Source organism: Sorex araneus, chromosome 3 (genome assembly GCF_027595985.1).
Source record: "Sorex araneus isolate mSorAra2 chromosome 3, mSorAra2.pri, whole genome shotgun sequence".
Classification (NCBI taxonomy): domain Eukaryota; kingdom Metazoa; phylum Chordata; class Mammalia; order Eulipotyphla; family Soricidae; genus Sorex; species Sorex araneus.
Genome location: NC_073304.1, coordinates 141,778,681 through 141,794,823, shown reverse-complemented (window position 1 = coordinate 141,794,823; position 16,143 = coordinate 141,778,681). Strand labels below are relative to the sequence as shown.

General features: G+C 43.0%; 1 protein-coding gene across 1 annotated transcript in view; it reads right to left on the bottom strand.

Annotated features, from left to right (window-relative positions):
- CFAP61 (cilia and flagella associated protein 61) overlaps window positions 1-16,143 on the bottom strand; it is a 411,272-nt gene that overhangs the window by 141,188 nt on the left and 253,941 nt on the right. Inside the window, exon 18 of the mRNA XM_004614437.2 lies at window positions 12,465-12,592. Coding sequence (XP_004614494.2) covers window positions 12,465-12,592 — 128 coding nt within the window. The remainder of the gene's footprint in view (window positions 1-12,464; window positions 12,593-16,143) is intronic.

Below are 16,143 nucleotides of genomic sequence, written 5' to 3'. Positions count from 1 at the left end.
GGTGCCCCATGGTATATTCCCAGAAGTGGTATTGCTGGGAAATATGGAGGCTCAATTTCTAGTTTTTGAGAAATGCCCATATTGTTTTCCAAAATGACTGGATTGATTGGCATTTCCCCAAGCAATGAATGAGAGTCCCTTTCTCCCGCAGCCGCATGAGCACTGGTTGTTTTTGTTCTTTTTTGATGTGTGCAAGTCTCTGTGATGTGAGATATCCCATTGTTGGTTTGATTTGCATATCTCTGATGATTAGTGATATAGAGCATTTTTTCATGTGCATTTATTCTTCCCAATTTTTGATGGGGGTTAGATTTCTTTCTTGTAAAAGTTTACCAGTACCAGTGTCTTGGATATTAGCCCCTTATCATCTAGATAAGTATTGGGTAAATATTTTTTCCCAATCTGGGCTTTATATTGATCACCATTTCCTTTGAGGTGCAGAAATTTCTAAGTTTAATGTAGTCCTATTTGTTTATCTTTGCTTCAATTTGCTTGGTCAGTGGTATTTCATCTTCAAAGAGGTATAGCACCTTTTTGTCATTAGAAAGTAAATGAGGCTATAAATGAGGATAGTGGGGATATTAGGACTGACCTAGGGGCAATGAAAGTCAATGGACACAAATTGGTGAGCCCTATTGACTTTCTGATGATATATGTCTGAGGCTTGATCAAAGAACTTATTTTTATCAAAGGAAAACATGAGAAGTAGGAGAAATCAGTTGCCCAGCTCTCACCAATAGTCATTCAGCTCTTATTGCCCATGACTGAAATTGGAGTGAAGGTGGGTGAGGGGGGTGGATCAGTCATGATGGCCTTTCAGGAACTCACATATTACACAAGAGATGAATCTTCAGGCACAAAACAAACAAAAACATGTCCTAAAATACTTTGGTTTTCTGAGTTCTCATATTATGTTCATAGTCATAGCCCAAGAACAATACTTTGAGGATAGAAAAGTGACTTTCTCCCAAGGTTTTGACTGTTAAGAGGAGAGGGCTGATCTTGAATATTTGAGGGATAAGAGTGAAGACAAACATTTTTGTCTATCTGGTGGAGGAGGTTTGGGCTATACTTGGCAGTGCTCAGGGATCACCCCCACAAGTGCTGGGAGATCATATATGGTGCCGGGATAAAACCTGGATTGGCCGTCTGCAAGGCAAGCATTTAACTTGCTATACTATCTATCTAGCCTTAATTGTCTATTTTTCAATGCAGAAGAACTTTTGGACTTGGGTTTGTGGTACACTCAACCCCTTAAGACCTGACCAGATTAAGGTTTGTATAGATTCTAGATAACATGGAGATTCCCATGATAATTCATCTTGGGAAACAAGCTATTTTGCAAAACAAGACCGCCAAAACATGGTGGGATGCTTATTTTGTCCTCCTGGAGTTAAACCAGAGGTGGGAGACTTTGTACAGGAACCCCCACGGAATGTCTTTGCTAGATGCGACACTTTGGGGAGGACCATATACAGCTGCAGGCAGGATACTGGTTCATTCCAACTCTGAAAAAAAAGAAAGCCTCTTTCTTCCATATTAGAATCTCCCTTTCCCCCCAATCACTTCCCATACCTGAAAGAATTTTCTGTTCCCACTAAAGAACTGGTCGTGCAAATTTTGTAGCCAGGAAGGTGTCTTTTTAACAAATATTGAGTACGGGCATTTTACCTGATGCTTTACACATCTGACAGGAAGAGAGATTCCCAGGGAATTTTCCACCATACAAGAAAGGAAATTGAGGTTCAAAGATGTTGGGAGATTTTCCTGGGCCACTTCGGTTGTGGTGGAGACTGCCTCTTTCTATCACACCCTGACCAGAGGTCCTGGTCCTTCGCTCCAAAGCTCCCCACTCACCGCGGTTCTCCACTCACTCCTTATGGTTGAATCTCAGACTGTGTGGTCAAGAAAGCACATTTCCAAAAACTGTATATTCAACCTATAATAGAGATGGAGTATTTTCCAAGAATCCACCTTTTTTCCTAGTAAGAGGCCCCATCATTGCTGTCTACCCAGGTTCTCTCTTCAGGGCTACAAGAAAGGCTGGAGAGAATGGTGACCATCAAATTCTCTTTAGATGGTCTTCTTATATAGCCTATTTTGGAGGTGGTGGAGGTTAGGGAAGTGCTCCCAAGCAGTTCTAAGGGGATCCTGGGTGCCATTCCTGGAAATAATTGGCTAACTAGTTCTATGGCAGGAATGGCAAGTCTGAAACTGCCAGAGCTGTGGTGATGTTGCTGGAAGGGCCATGCAGTGCCAGGGAAGGAAGTGGGGTGTCAAACCTGGGTCCTTGAACATACAACTCATGCTGCCCATGAGCTATCTCCCTGGCCCTCTAGCCACTCATCTCCCAATTTGTCTACACCAGAGGTTCCCAAGCTTATTTGGCCCACCACCTCCTGTTCTGAAAAAAAATCACTTAGCACCCCCTGGAAATCTCCCTTCATTAAGCCAACAAACAGAAAGTTCTTGCTCCTATTACACCTGAGATATTACCATAACCTCTGGTCCATGCCAGTGCCCCAGAGGGGTGATATCACTGGTGTTCAGGCATGTTCACGGCTTTGTTAAAGGACAACTATATATGTGTACATATATATATATATATATATATATTGCTTTTTGATGCACAGGGGTCACTCCTGGCTCTGCACTAAGGAATTACCCCTGGTGGTGCTCAGGTGACCATATAACATATAAGATGCTGGGAATTGAACCCGGGTCAGCCGCGTGCAAGGCAAACACCCTACCTGCTGTGTTATCACTCCAGCCCCAAGGACAACTATGTAAATATTAAGAAAAAAGGGAACTTGGGCCAGAGTAAGGCAGATAGGAAACTTGCCTTGCATGCCGCTAACCCAGGTTCAATCCGCAGCATCCCATATGGTCCCCTGAGCACCACTAGGAGAGATTCCTGAGTGTAGACACAGGAGTAAGCCCAAAGCATTACTGGGTGTGACCCAAAAGCCAAAAAAGATTAAAAGGAAAGTAAACAAGCCAGGTCAGCAGGGAGCCTCTAACATCACCATCAAATGCTTTCCTGCCTCTCCACCTGGGCACAGCTTCTGACCAAGGGAACCCGAGGGGCAGCCTGAAACCCAGCTGAGTGTGATTGGCAGCTCCATGTAGCAGAGAGGGGCCCTTCCAGCTGTGAGGGTGCATCCATTGCCCGGCGGTACCTGCTGAGCAATGTTTGGGGGTTGTTGACTGACTCTCTTCTCCTTCCCATCACAACCACCCTGTTTACTCAAATGCTTCCCCAGGATCACTACTACAGATAAAATTCTTGCACCCTGAGTCTTTGTTTCTAGCTTTCAGGGAAATATAGATCAAGACAGGTAGCAAAGCTGTGATTTCCAAAGGTCTGATTTAGAGGATGAAGCTGGAGGAGGCAGGCTAGGACTCAGCTCCTTGTGTGCAATTTGGGTTTTTCACCATCCGGAAGGATGCACTACCTACTTAAAGTCATCCTTAACCCAAATAATGGCAGCCCTCCCAGCCCTCAGGGATATTATAAGCTGACCCCTTAAAAGGCCTACCACTGTACAAAGAGGACAACATTCCTTTTGTTCTAGGAGTTTCTACATTGGAGAGTAGGAAGAAAAGTAGTTCTGAAAGGAGTTAAAATGGATAACTTCTATAAATGATGATACTTTCATTTAACATTGCACAGCGGATAGGGTGTTTGCCTTGCATGAGGCTGACCCGGGTTCGCTTCCTCCGTCCCTCAGAGAGAGCCTGGCAAGCTACCGAGAGTATCTCGCCTGCATGACAGAGCCTGGCTAGCTACATGTGGCGTATTCGATATGCCAAAAACAGTAACAACAAGTCTCACAAAGGAGACGTTACTGGTGCCCGCTCGAGCAAATCAATTAACAATGGTATGACAGTGATACAGTAATACAGTGATAGTTAAAAATTGCCATCAGATTAAGGGACCCAATCATGGCACACAATGCCAGGAAAGTTCTGGATAATGTTTCTGGTGGCAATTTTTTACTCCTATAGGTTCTTCTGTCTGAAGATGCTGGGACATAAAGTAATCCTCATCCTCACCCCCCGCCCCCAGGCCCAGCTACCAGATGGTATCTTAGTCTCAGCCCTTAACAGGTCCCGTTGTGATGGTGACACAATATGGCAAGATGAGACCCCCTTCACGGCTGTGACCTACTCTCCAAGCGTGTCTTACGGATGTGCTGAGAGCCTGTCAACCACACTGCCTTTGCCTTGGTACCAAAAGGGCAATCAGGGAGAGCACATGCCCATTCACACATGTGGCAGAGCACGGCAGAAGGAAACAATGACAATCGCCAACCTGTTCATTGGGGTTTAGCTCTGAACAAGGAGACACTAACTATTTAATTAGTCACCTAATTAATGACAGGCCACACTGAAGGTTTCAGATGTCCTCCGACAAATGTAAAGATAAAAAGCCTAATTAAGCCTCAAGCACTCGGCTGGTTGCTGCCAGACACCACAGCTGTGCCGGATATTGTGTGGTCCTGGGCGGCCCGATAACAGGTCATCCTGCCGGCCACAATTGTAACTCACAAACATGCCCTGCTGGGCCCTGGCTCATCTTCACTTCCTCAGCACAGCCAACTGGAGGAGGGATCCATGTCTATATTGTAAATTGGATATTTTATTCATTGGGAAAATGATTTGGTTGGGATTTTTGTTACTGTTGTTTTGTTTTTGAGAAGCTCCTTCATGTGGAGGTGGGACCTGAGGCAGTCGTGGCTCTTGGGCCCAGCTGGGCTCTCAGTGAGACAGAGCATCGATTTCTCCAGTCGCTGGGATACCCCCCAGGGCTGCATTCAGTCACTGCCAGCCCGGGACTCATGGATGCATTTTTCTAGAGCCACTATAGGCTTTTTGAGAGATTCCTTACCTTGCAATTGAGTTAGAAAAGATTTTAAAATAATGGATTACAAGTAGCTGCTCCATAATTAGGAGTAAGTAACAGAATATATTGCAGCACAGAAATACACAAACTAAAACAGAATAAAGGAGAAACTACTTTAGCGTTGGTGCCCATGTGAAGCAGGTGTTCAGGGGGAACCTCGGGAAAACCGCATCTATTAGGACACTGGGCAGGACCCAAGGTTTGGCATTTTCAACCAACTCTAAGTAAGGCTGGGCTCCTTGGTCTACACTATGAGTACAACGCAGATAAAATTTAAGTTCACAGATCAGGTTGCTGCCCCTTTTCTTGGGATTGGGAGCGGGGAGGGCCTCCTAAACAGTACTCTAGTGGTTTGGGGACCCCGCCTGTAATTCTCTGTCATCTGGACCTATTGTTCGGTGTGAGGATCCCAGGATGTGGTGCTCCTGTGGTGCCCAGGACTGTCTGGATCACTCTGGTAGGGCTTGAGGGTCTCCAGAGCTGCACTTGGCAATGTTTAACGGACCATGATGGGAATCAAATCAGGTCTGTGGACATTCAATGCCTTCACCCCATGCTCTTCCTCTGGCCCCCTCTTGCCCTTTTGTAAGTACGATTTCCATATTTTTTTTTTCATAGGGACTGAACTATTCTGGGCCACTCTTGGCAATGCTCTGCCCTGTGGTGTGAAGCTGACGAGGCTCAGTGCTCGGTCATCAGTGCATGTAGGCCTGCACGTGGAGCCGGGTCAGACTCAGAGCCTCACACATGCTGGGCATGTGTTCTATCACATAAACTACCACCCCCACCCCTCCATATTTCTTTTAAAAACTATTTTTGGTGTTCTTATAGAATTATTAACCATTTTAAATAGTATATCTGGAGAACTCAGTAAGGCTAAACTCAGTACAAAAAGCATGACTGGTAAAAAACAGGACATTCTTTGCTTTGTCAAAGAGGCCTCTTGATTCCTGGAATAAGATTTTAGGCTTTGCTGCAAAGCTCTTCCCCAGGAAAGTGTTTCCTTGTCAGGTGAGAAAGGGTCACCTCTTAACTTGGAGGTTGACCCAAGAATAAGACGTTCACTTAAGATCTGATTGGCAGAGTTCTCAGGGTGACAGATCTTCATTCTAGCAGGCTGTTCTGCAGGGACCCTACATCACCCAAGAAGCAAGAGGACACCCTATGGCCATAGCAGTGAGAGGCACTGCAGCATGGCTGATGTCTGAGACTGAGCCCTCTGTTTCTTCCTGGTGGCTGAAGTTTTAAATTAACTTTCTTGATATTATCCTGAGAAGGGCAAGATGAGGCACCTATACTCCCCAAGCCAAGATCTCTCAGTCCCAAAGAACTCATGGATGCATCTTTCTAGAGCCTCTACAGGCTCTTTGAGAAATTCCTTACCTCGCCAGGGGAAGCTGAATTCCTTGCCTTACCTGCCAGGGAAGCAGAATCAACACGACTTATCAATCACAGAAATTTTTGTACTAAAAGAATTGATATCCACCCTTTGACAGTCTTGGGCATGATAAAGAACATGGAAAATTCACAGGAAAATATCCTAGAGCTGCGTTCCCTTGCCAACTCGCAACTAGTCTCCAACAATGATGAATTGGGGGTTTCTGCCTTGGAATACACCTTGCTGTAGTAAAGCTCCACTGATGGACATGGCCATTTGTCTGTCGTCCCTCCCCTGCTTAGCTCTAGTTCCAACACCCTGACCAATACCCTAGCAGGGAAGGTAATGGAGAAAGAAGACAGGATGTGCATGTAGGCAGGATGGAGCATGGGAGCATGAAGCCAATCCTTCCTCTGTGCCTCAAGGAATTTCTCAGACATGGTGCTCTAAGAAATCAAGTGCACAAGGCCAAGGTGGAGGGAAAATTGGTAGAGCTCCACCCCAACCCTGAGTTATCCTGCACCTCTGTCCTGCATTAGTCTCTCAGGGGCCTCTGGAAAATTGATGAAGGTTACAGAGAACTCTAAGGGCAGCTGCCACTCCCAGTGCTCCAGGCTTTGCATCTCCAGGATAACAAGGAGACCTGCAAGGGATGCTGGTGTGTAACCATAGATAAGACCCCCATTACTCATATCTCTGGCACTAGGGATGTTACCCAGGATGCCTTGCTCTGTAAGGACTAGATGACGCACAGTAATCCTCTGGTCTGAAAAGCCAGCAGGGTGTGTCTGTGTGGATGCCACTGTGGCTGGGTAGTAACTGAGGACAAACAAGAGTGCTGTACTTTTAAAAATAAGAATAAAAACATCACCTTCAATATTAATTTCCCAAATGCAGCTTACATCTTGGTACATTAGCTGGTAACTGAATAAATCACATCAGTTTTCACAGTAGCAATCTTAGCATTTCAGAGAAGGATATGACAAGAAAAAGAATTTATTCTAGGACTTTTTTGGTTATCCTTTGAAGAGGAGATCAAATGTGATTCACTATCACTATCACTATCATCCCATTGATCGTCGATTTGCTCATGTGGCCTAGTAACGTCTCCATTCGTCCTAGCCCTGAGATTTTAGCAGCCTCTCTTTACTCGTCCTTCCCAATGGTGGTGCATTAGAGGCTCTTTCAGGGTCAGGGGAATAAGACCCATCATTGTTACTGTATTTAGCATATGAATACACCATAGGGAGCTTGCCAGGCTCTCTGGTGCAGGAAGGAAACTCTCTGTAGCTTGCCAGGTTCTCTGAGAGGGAGAACTAGGCTATAAGATGTCTCGAAACAGCTTCACGAGCTTGGGAGCTTGGTTTTATAGTCTCTGGATGTTGGCCATTGATGGGATTACATGGCACTGGCGCAGTTTCTGGGTGTGACTGCCTAACTACTAGAAAATGGGGCATCTGGGTGGAAGAGGCCCAGTCCTGATCTGAGCAGGCTTGGAGATCTCAGCCCCAGATTCTGCACACCTGGGTTCCTCTGCTGGTTTCTTCATGCCTGAGGCTCATCCAAGTGTCTGGAGAGTGGCCTTGAGCATGGCTGTGGCTGGGTTCCGTAGGTCTTCGGCTGTTGGGGCTCTGCTCAGGGCAGGGAGGGAGACTCAATCCACCCCCTCCGAGGGGCCCCGGTGAAGACAGCCAGGCACGGGGACAATAAATATAAAATAACCTAATAACATGTAAATAACATAATAACAAAGAGTTGTTTTCTTTGTCACCAGATGACAGGATTATCAGATTTTTTGGAAAAATATGTTGTTAGCTGGGTCTCAAATGGGTTTTCCTGGAACTACGATACCCCAACTGGGTTAGATAATGCAGTACAAGAGCCCAATGTGGGCAATTTTTCTAAATATTACATCTAAAATGTGAATTTAATCCTCACTTGGTGGGGGTAAGCATTCAGTAAAAACTATGTTTTTTTTTATTCATTCCAGTTCAAATCAAATCAAAAATCTAGTTCAACTAACTAACAGTTAAGCTAGTAAAGTAAAATATGCAATAAGTTACCATGGTGATTGCTAATTTAAAATAATTAAAGAAAATAATGAGAAACCTCTTTCCTCTCCTAAGGATTAGAGATTTGTAAACTGATACCAGTCTATTTTTAGTGTATATAATCTGTATGATGATGATAAAATTAGGAATACTTTAAAATGCTTTATAAAGGTTTGAGGAATTTAATAAACCAAGTGTTCATCTCAAAATTTATATTTGTTCTTATCAAAATTTATATTTGTTTTTATTAAATCTAAGTCAATTTTACAAAAAGAAAATTATAATACTTATATATAACAATTTAAATAGAGCATAATGGGCTGGAGCCATAGCACAGCTGGTAGACAGTAACAACAAGTCTCACAATGAAGACATTACTGGTGCCCACTCGAACAAACCGATGAACAAGGGGACAACAGTGCTACAGAGCTACGACTTAGTATATAGTTAAATTAAAATTTAAGACATATTTATGATTACTTTTAAACTGCTATTATTTCGCAATTAGATTATTGTAGATTACTTATAAATTCGTAAATGGATGCATAAGCTTGCTGTCTTAGCTGATGAGACCAACAGAATAAGAAAAGACTTAGAACCTCCTTGTTGCTTCTTCAAACCTTCATGTACAGGGAACATGAATGTTCTTTCATGTACAGGGAACATGAATGCTCTCATTAGATCCTTCTTGCAGTGAAAGACTGCTATAGACCAGAACATTTAAAGAATATGAGCTCTGTGCTAATTTCAACAATGACATATGACTTGTTTCTAGTTAAGTAAGGGTATGTTCTGAATAATTGAACAATTTGGCTCAGAAGTAACAATCACACACATAAAATCTTCTCTTCATCTAATGTGATGTCAAATAAGCAAAATTACCTTTGGGGCTTAGCCTGTTTCCATGTCAACCAGGAACAAACACTGTTCTTTGAAAATTACCTATATTCCTTTCCTGTTGAACCCTCCACAATGTCCCATCTCTCTTCCTTGGGCTCTCAGCTTTTGTAGGAAACAACACGGACTTTTTTCCCCCACTTTTCCGCTGATCTCTAACCCATGGCATTTTGAAAGGAGCTGAAATTTCTCACAAGAAGCTTGTACTGTTTTCATTTGTTACAGTCATCCCCCAAAGTCAGGGCCTTTCTCAACACGGGTAAGACTCTTGAAAAATCAGCGAAGAACTAGATGTATTGCCTAAGATAAGTTAGACAACACATCTCAGGTCATGCTCTTAGGCCTGGCCATTATCCATCTTCTACAGTAATACCCAGGACTCTTTCAGTTGAGGAATAGCTGGGATTCAGGGTTCAGAGGGAGAGCTAGTCATGGGAAACATGGAATTTGTTGAAATCTTCTATCAAAAAAATCAAAACAGGCTCTAAAAGAAAATCCAGTTAATTCTTTTTTTTTCCAGTTAATTCTTTGAAGACAAGAGAAAATAGCACTAAAGAGAGTGATGGGTCTTGGTCTTCCCCACAGATTTACTTTGTTCCCTGCCACTCAAACTGCAGTGGCTGAAAGAAGTCTCCTGCACTGTCATCTCTGACAGCACTTTGTGATGCCTGCAGTCAAAACTAGTTCCCAAACATGCCCATTTATAGATATGGAGTAGCTGTTCTTTCTTCCAGAGCTCCTGGTTCTCTATGTCAGGTACAGGGCCTGAGGATCTACATTTCAAATACTCTGGGTGACGGAGGCAACTGAACCACTTTGGACACGAGCAGCGACCCCAAAATGCCTCCAAACTGTGTGCTCGGAGCTACTGGCCCAGGCGCCGCCAGCGAGTGATGCAATTACCAAAAGAATTTTCCCTGGACTTCATATAGAAATCCAAAACCGCATGGCTGCGATAGCAAGACCTAATATCTCTTGATTGTCAGCAACGTGTAAATGTTCCTTTTTAGCAGGGCTTACCGTGGGGGGAAACTCCAAACAATAGTACTGAGTTTTTTGTTGAAGGGTAAAAGATTGTAGCGATAGAATTTTAGGCAGAATTTTCCCTGGACTTTATATAGAAACCCAAAACCGCGCAGCCGCTACCGCGGCCGCGCAACCTAATGTCATCTAATCATCAGCAATATGAAATGGTTCCTTTGTAACGGGTTGGACTTTGGGGGGACCATAATAGGGTTAAAGTTTGTAGTGACATGTAATTTCTGGCTGTACTTTCCCTGGACTTTATACAGAAATTCAAAGCCGTGAGGCCGCTGCCATGGCCGCGCGACCTAATGTCATTTAATCATCACCAATATGAAATGGTTCCTTTTTAACGGGTCGGACGTTGGTGGGAAATCCTAACAAGAATAGTAAGTCTTTTGCTGAAATATTGAAGGCAATCAAAGTGGTAGCCATCTCTATAGACTGAACTAAGCCATATCCCCACGCCGGCTGAGAAGAAATATCCTTCTTTCTCGGGAAGAAACGCGGCGTGGCATTAACCATAGTATGATGTCCATTAAGCTGACATGGACCTGGTGGCGTGGGGATGGGATACAAGGGAATAAATTATTATGTACTTGGAACAGCGGGACGCTGGTGGAATCTCGAGCCGGGGCCGATACCAGCGTATTACTTTTGGTTCCAGAAACTGCTTGCAGACATTCTACCAGACTATCAACTAAGCCAGAGCCCCACGCCAGCTGATGACGGGAAATAACCATCTTTTTCGTTTTTGTTTTTCCCCTTTGTCAGGCAGCGTGGTGATTACAAAACAGGCGTGAACTCGGTGGCGCGGGACGAGGGGGGAAAAAATAGAAAAGTTATGTAACAAACAGCGGGACTTAATATCTCTACATTCTCAGCAATGGAGAGCTATCAAATGCTTCCTTGACAGTAGGACTGTCTTTTCTTTTTTGGGGGGAAACCCTAGCAACAATAGTGAGTTATGTGTTGAAACATGGAATGTAACCAAGATAAAGCGCAAACGAAGTGAAACTTATCACTTACAAGGGCGGGGACTGGGGGGGCGTGTGGGGGCGGGAGGTATAATGGGGTGGTTGATGATGGAATATGGGCACTGGTGAAGGGAAGGGGGTTTGAGTATTGTATAACTGACATAATCCTGAGAACTATGTAACCCTCCACATGGTGATTCAATAAAATTTAAATAAAAAAAAACAAATACTCTGGGTGATTCTTATCATCTCGCCAATAAGGGAGATGTCAATATAGGGCAGGACATAGAAAATTTCTGTAACGGATCAGCACTATAGCACTGTAGCACTGTCATCCCATTGTTCATCAATTTGCTAGAGTGGGCACCAGTAACGTCTCCATTGTGAGACTTGTTACTGTTTTTGGCATATCGAATATGCCACAGGTAGCTTGCCAGTCTCTGCCATGTGGGCGGGATACCCTCGGTAGCTCTCTGGGCTCCCCGAGAGGGATGGAGAATTTGAAACCTGGTCGGCCACGTGCAAGGCAAACGCCCTACCTGCTGTGTTATCGTATATTGGGTATTGTAGGCCATAAGATCTCTGTCACATTTACTCAAATCCGCACTTTTAAAAATCATAGATCTGTTTTGTCTTTTTCAAAATTTTGTTTTATTAAAGCACCATTATTTACAAAGTAATTCACAGCTGGGTTTTTGACATAAAATGTTCCATCGCCAACTCATCATCAATGTCAACTTCCCCCCACCAGTGTTCCTAGGTTCCCTCTCCTACTCACCCACCTCAGCCCAGCCTGTCATTTTGACAGATACCTTTTAAATTTAATTATTGAAGTTTGGGTCTTGTAATTTTAGAGTTGTTGACTCTGGTTTGGATATTTAGCTCTATCATTCCTTAACACCATCAATTTACCCTGGTCCCCCTGACCCTATCCCTGATGCTTCTCTCTCTCTCCCTACTCACCTTCCTGTGTTTTTACTGAGAAAACAGCCACAGGTTGCGTGTAACTAAGTTGTTCTTACAAATCTTTATTTAAAAATGAAAATCAGTGAAAAGCCAAGTTAGAACTAGAGTTTTAGTTTTCCAACCCCTCATTAAAAATACTCCAATTCATTAATCTACATAAGTAAGGGATGTAGAGTAGCAAAGAACTTAGACTGTTATTGTATGAAATGGAAACTTCTCAAACATAGGAATAGACCAATGGATAAATAAGTAATAAAACCACTCACCAAAATACCAATGTCTCTAGGAAGGAAATTCCAACATTAGATGCACCAACTACCACAATCTTGGCATTGACAGTTATTTTAGGCTCCAGTGTTAGTTTTCTGTTCGTATGATACAAAGCAAAACCCAACTAGAAAAAAAAAGACAAAGAAAGAATTGAGAAAATGTACCTGAGCCTGCTCCCAAACTGACAATTACGTGGAATTACTTAACCAGGATATTATTAGCAAATCAAACCAAATAATGCTTCTAACAATCATGTTTATGGGAAGGCATTTTTACGAATATAAAAATATAGAAATAATAGCTAATTGCCAGGACTGGATCACATAAAAATGTTTGGTGTAGGCTATTTTTGTCTTATACTTAGCAGATATTTCACACAGAGTTGGAGCTCTTTTTGATGAGAAATGATAAATTATAATCTTTCCACAGACAAGCTTCCTAAGGAATCTGGAGTTTTATAAGAGGTCCCAAGTCTTCATCTCTTTTTAATGTTTCCCTCGAGCTTGAACAACAATTATATTATAATAGTTGGCTACTTGAGAGCAAGTATTTTTTTAATAATTTATTTTTAATTAGTGAATCAACGTGAGGGTACAGTTACAGATTTATACATTTTTGTGCTCATGTTTCCCCCATACAAAGTTCAAGAACCCATCCCTTCACCAGTGCCAATTCTCTACCACCAGTAAACCCAGCATCTATCCCGCCCTCCCCAGTCCCGTCTCCCCCCACCCCACACTGCCACTATGGCAGGGTGTTCCCTTTTGATCTCTCTCTCTGATTAGGTGTTGTGGTTTGCAATAAAGGTGTTGAGTGGCCATTGTGTTCATTCTCTAGCCTACCTTGGGCATGCATCACCCTTCCCCCGCATGACCTCCGACCACATTTTACTTGGTGTTCCCTTCTCTGAGTTGCCCAGAATGAGAAACCAGCCTCCAAGCCATGGAGACAACCTCCTGGTACTTATTTCTACTAACCTTGGGTGTTAGTCTTATAGTCTATTATTCTATATTCCACAGATGAGTGCAATCTTTCCATGTCTGTCTCTCTCTTTCTGACTTGAGAGCAAGTATTATCCCAATTTAGTTTTGCTTCCCTTACACTACTTACTTAGCCCATAGCTGTTCATTAATATTTGTAGGCCAACAAGCATCTACTGAATGACAAAAATTTGTTGGTTAATAAGCATTGTTAAATATTAAAGATTCTCTGAGATCAAGGAGGATTGTTAGAAAAACAAAGTAACTGATGATCGCTGAAATTTTTGCAAAAATTTCCTAGATAGCTTTTGGTGGACATTCCTACAGAAACTTCAGGGGGTAGCATTAAACACAAAGGAATTCTTACAAAGAGCTTGAAGGGTATTCTTGAAAGTATTGAATGGACTGTTTTAGAAAATCTTGGACCTATTTTTAATTAATTCATTCAACACACATTTTATTTGTTGTTTACCACATGTTATCCGGTCTGGATAAGAAGGATAGCTGACTTATGAGAAACAAACTGTGCTGAGACCAGTGGGATAGAAACTTTACCAATAGATCCCACTCAGTTCAATCCTTATGACAGCAGCATTAATTTCAACCTCTAGGACAGAGATCTTAAAATTCTATTAAGCAAAACCTATTTTAATTATCTTAAAATCCCAAGATACCACACGATGTTCGTTCAGAGGGCTAATAGTAATGTCCTTCTAAAGCTGCCCACTTTTTCAGGGCCTATAGTGTCATGGGTTTGTGCACAGGCTCTGCCAATTATTAAAAAACATATAAAAGATAGGAAACAACCCTCGGGAAATATAAAAGTAGAAAAATATCTTTTGCTCATTTGCTCACTTATTTCGGCACTATGTCCAGCTATACTGGGTCTGTCTTTAAGGATAGTTCCCAGTGGTGCTGAGGGACCATGCAGTCCCTGGATTAAATGAAGGCTTCCAGTGCCTCTAGAAAAACTTCTTGAGTCAAATATTGAATTAACAAAATATGTACGCTTCTCAAAAAATTAGAAATTGAGCTTCCATTTGATCCAGCAATACCAATTCTGGGAATATATCTTGGAGAAACAAAAAAGTATAGTCGAAATGACATCTGCACTTATATGTTCATCGCGGCACTGTTTACAATTGCCAGAATCTGGAAAAAACCCGAGTGCCCGAGAACAGATGACTGGTTAAAGAAACTTTGGTACATCTATACAATGGAATACTATGCAGCTGTTAGAAAGGATGAAGTCATGAACTTTGCATATAAGTGGATCAACATGGAAAGTATCATGCTAAGTGAAATGAGCCAGAAAGAGAGGGACAGACATAGAAAGACTGCACTCATCTGTGGAATATAAAACAACAGAGTAGGAGACTAATACCCAAGAATAGTAGTATATAATACCAGGAGGTTGGCTCCATAGCTTGGAAGCTGGCCTCACACGCTGGGGGAAAGTCATTCCAGAAAGAGAAGGGAACACCAACTAATATGTGATTTGAGATCTTGCGAGGGAAGGGAGATGCGTGCTGAAAGTAGACTAGAGACTGAATAGGATGACCACTCAATACCCCTATTGCAAACCACAACTCCCAAAAGGAAAGAGAGATATCAAATTGGAATGCCCCACCAGAGGCTGCGTGGGGCAGGGGGGACGGGATTGGGGGTGGGTGGGAGGTATACTGGGTTCATTGGTGGTGGAGAAAGGACACTGGTGGAGGGATGGGCTCTCAAACATTGCATGAGGGAAAAACAAGCACAAAAATGTGTGAATCTGTAACTGTACCCTGTGACTCACTAATTAAAAATAAATAAATTTAGATAATAAAAAAAACAGGGCATGGGAATTATAGATGCTCTTCCACACTGCTGGTGCATTTCAGCAGCTGGACCCCCTCACTCCCACTCCCAGGGAGCCACACTGCAGATCTGGGGGAGACCACGCCCTCTTCCGTCTCAGAGAGAACTCTGGGAACATCCAGCTGAGTAATCCTGTCTTTTTCACTCAACAATTGGCCCAGGTGAGATGAAAGACCTGACTACTTCTAGTCAGAGCTGAATCTTTGAACTATAATTAAAGAAGAGGAGCCTGCTGTTTCCAAATGGTATGGAGATACATTGATGTGAAGCCAGGGAAGGTACAGTGATGCCACCTAGAGGGAAACCATCTCAGGCTGTAGCCCCAAGAGAGGCAAGTTAAACTGAATAGAGATTCCTTTAAAACCGACCTGAAAATAACTCAGATTATATCTTTGGACTCATTAGTAGTACTGTAGCACTCTCATCCTGTTGTTCATCGATTTGCTCCAGCGGACACCAGTAATGTCTCCATTGTGAGACTTGTTACTGTTTTTGGCATATCAAATACACCACAGGTAGTTTGCCAGGCTCTGCCATGCGGGCAGGATACTCTCAGTAGAGAGGGACAGAGGAATCAAACCCAGGTTGGCCTCGTGCAAGGCAAACGTCCTGCCCACTGTGTTATGGCTCATTAGTTACAGGAACAATAAATGTTAGTCAGCAGCTGCCATACTAGGGCTGTGCAACCCTCGCTGCACTCCCACTCCAGATGCATAGGCTTAAACCAAATGCCATCTATTCTTGCTCATGTATCCACGAGTCAACTAGCAATAGGTTGATGTAGGCAGGTCAGCTTTCTTGGTACAGATTTTAAATCAGCTTCACATCTCTCCTT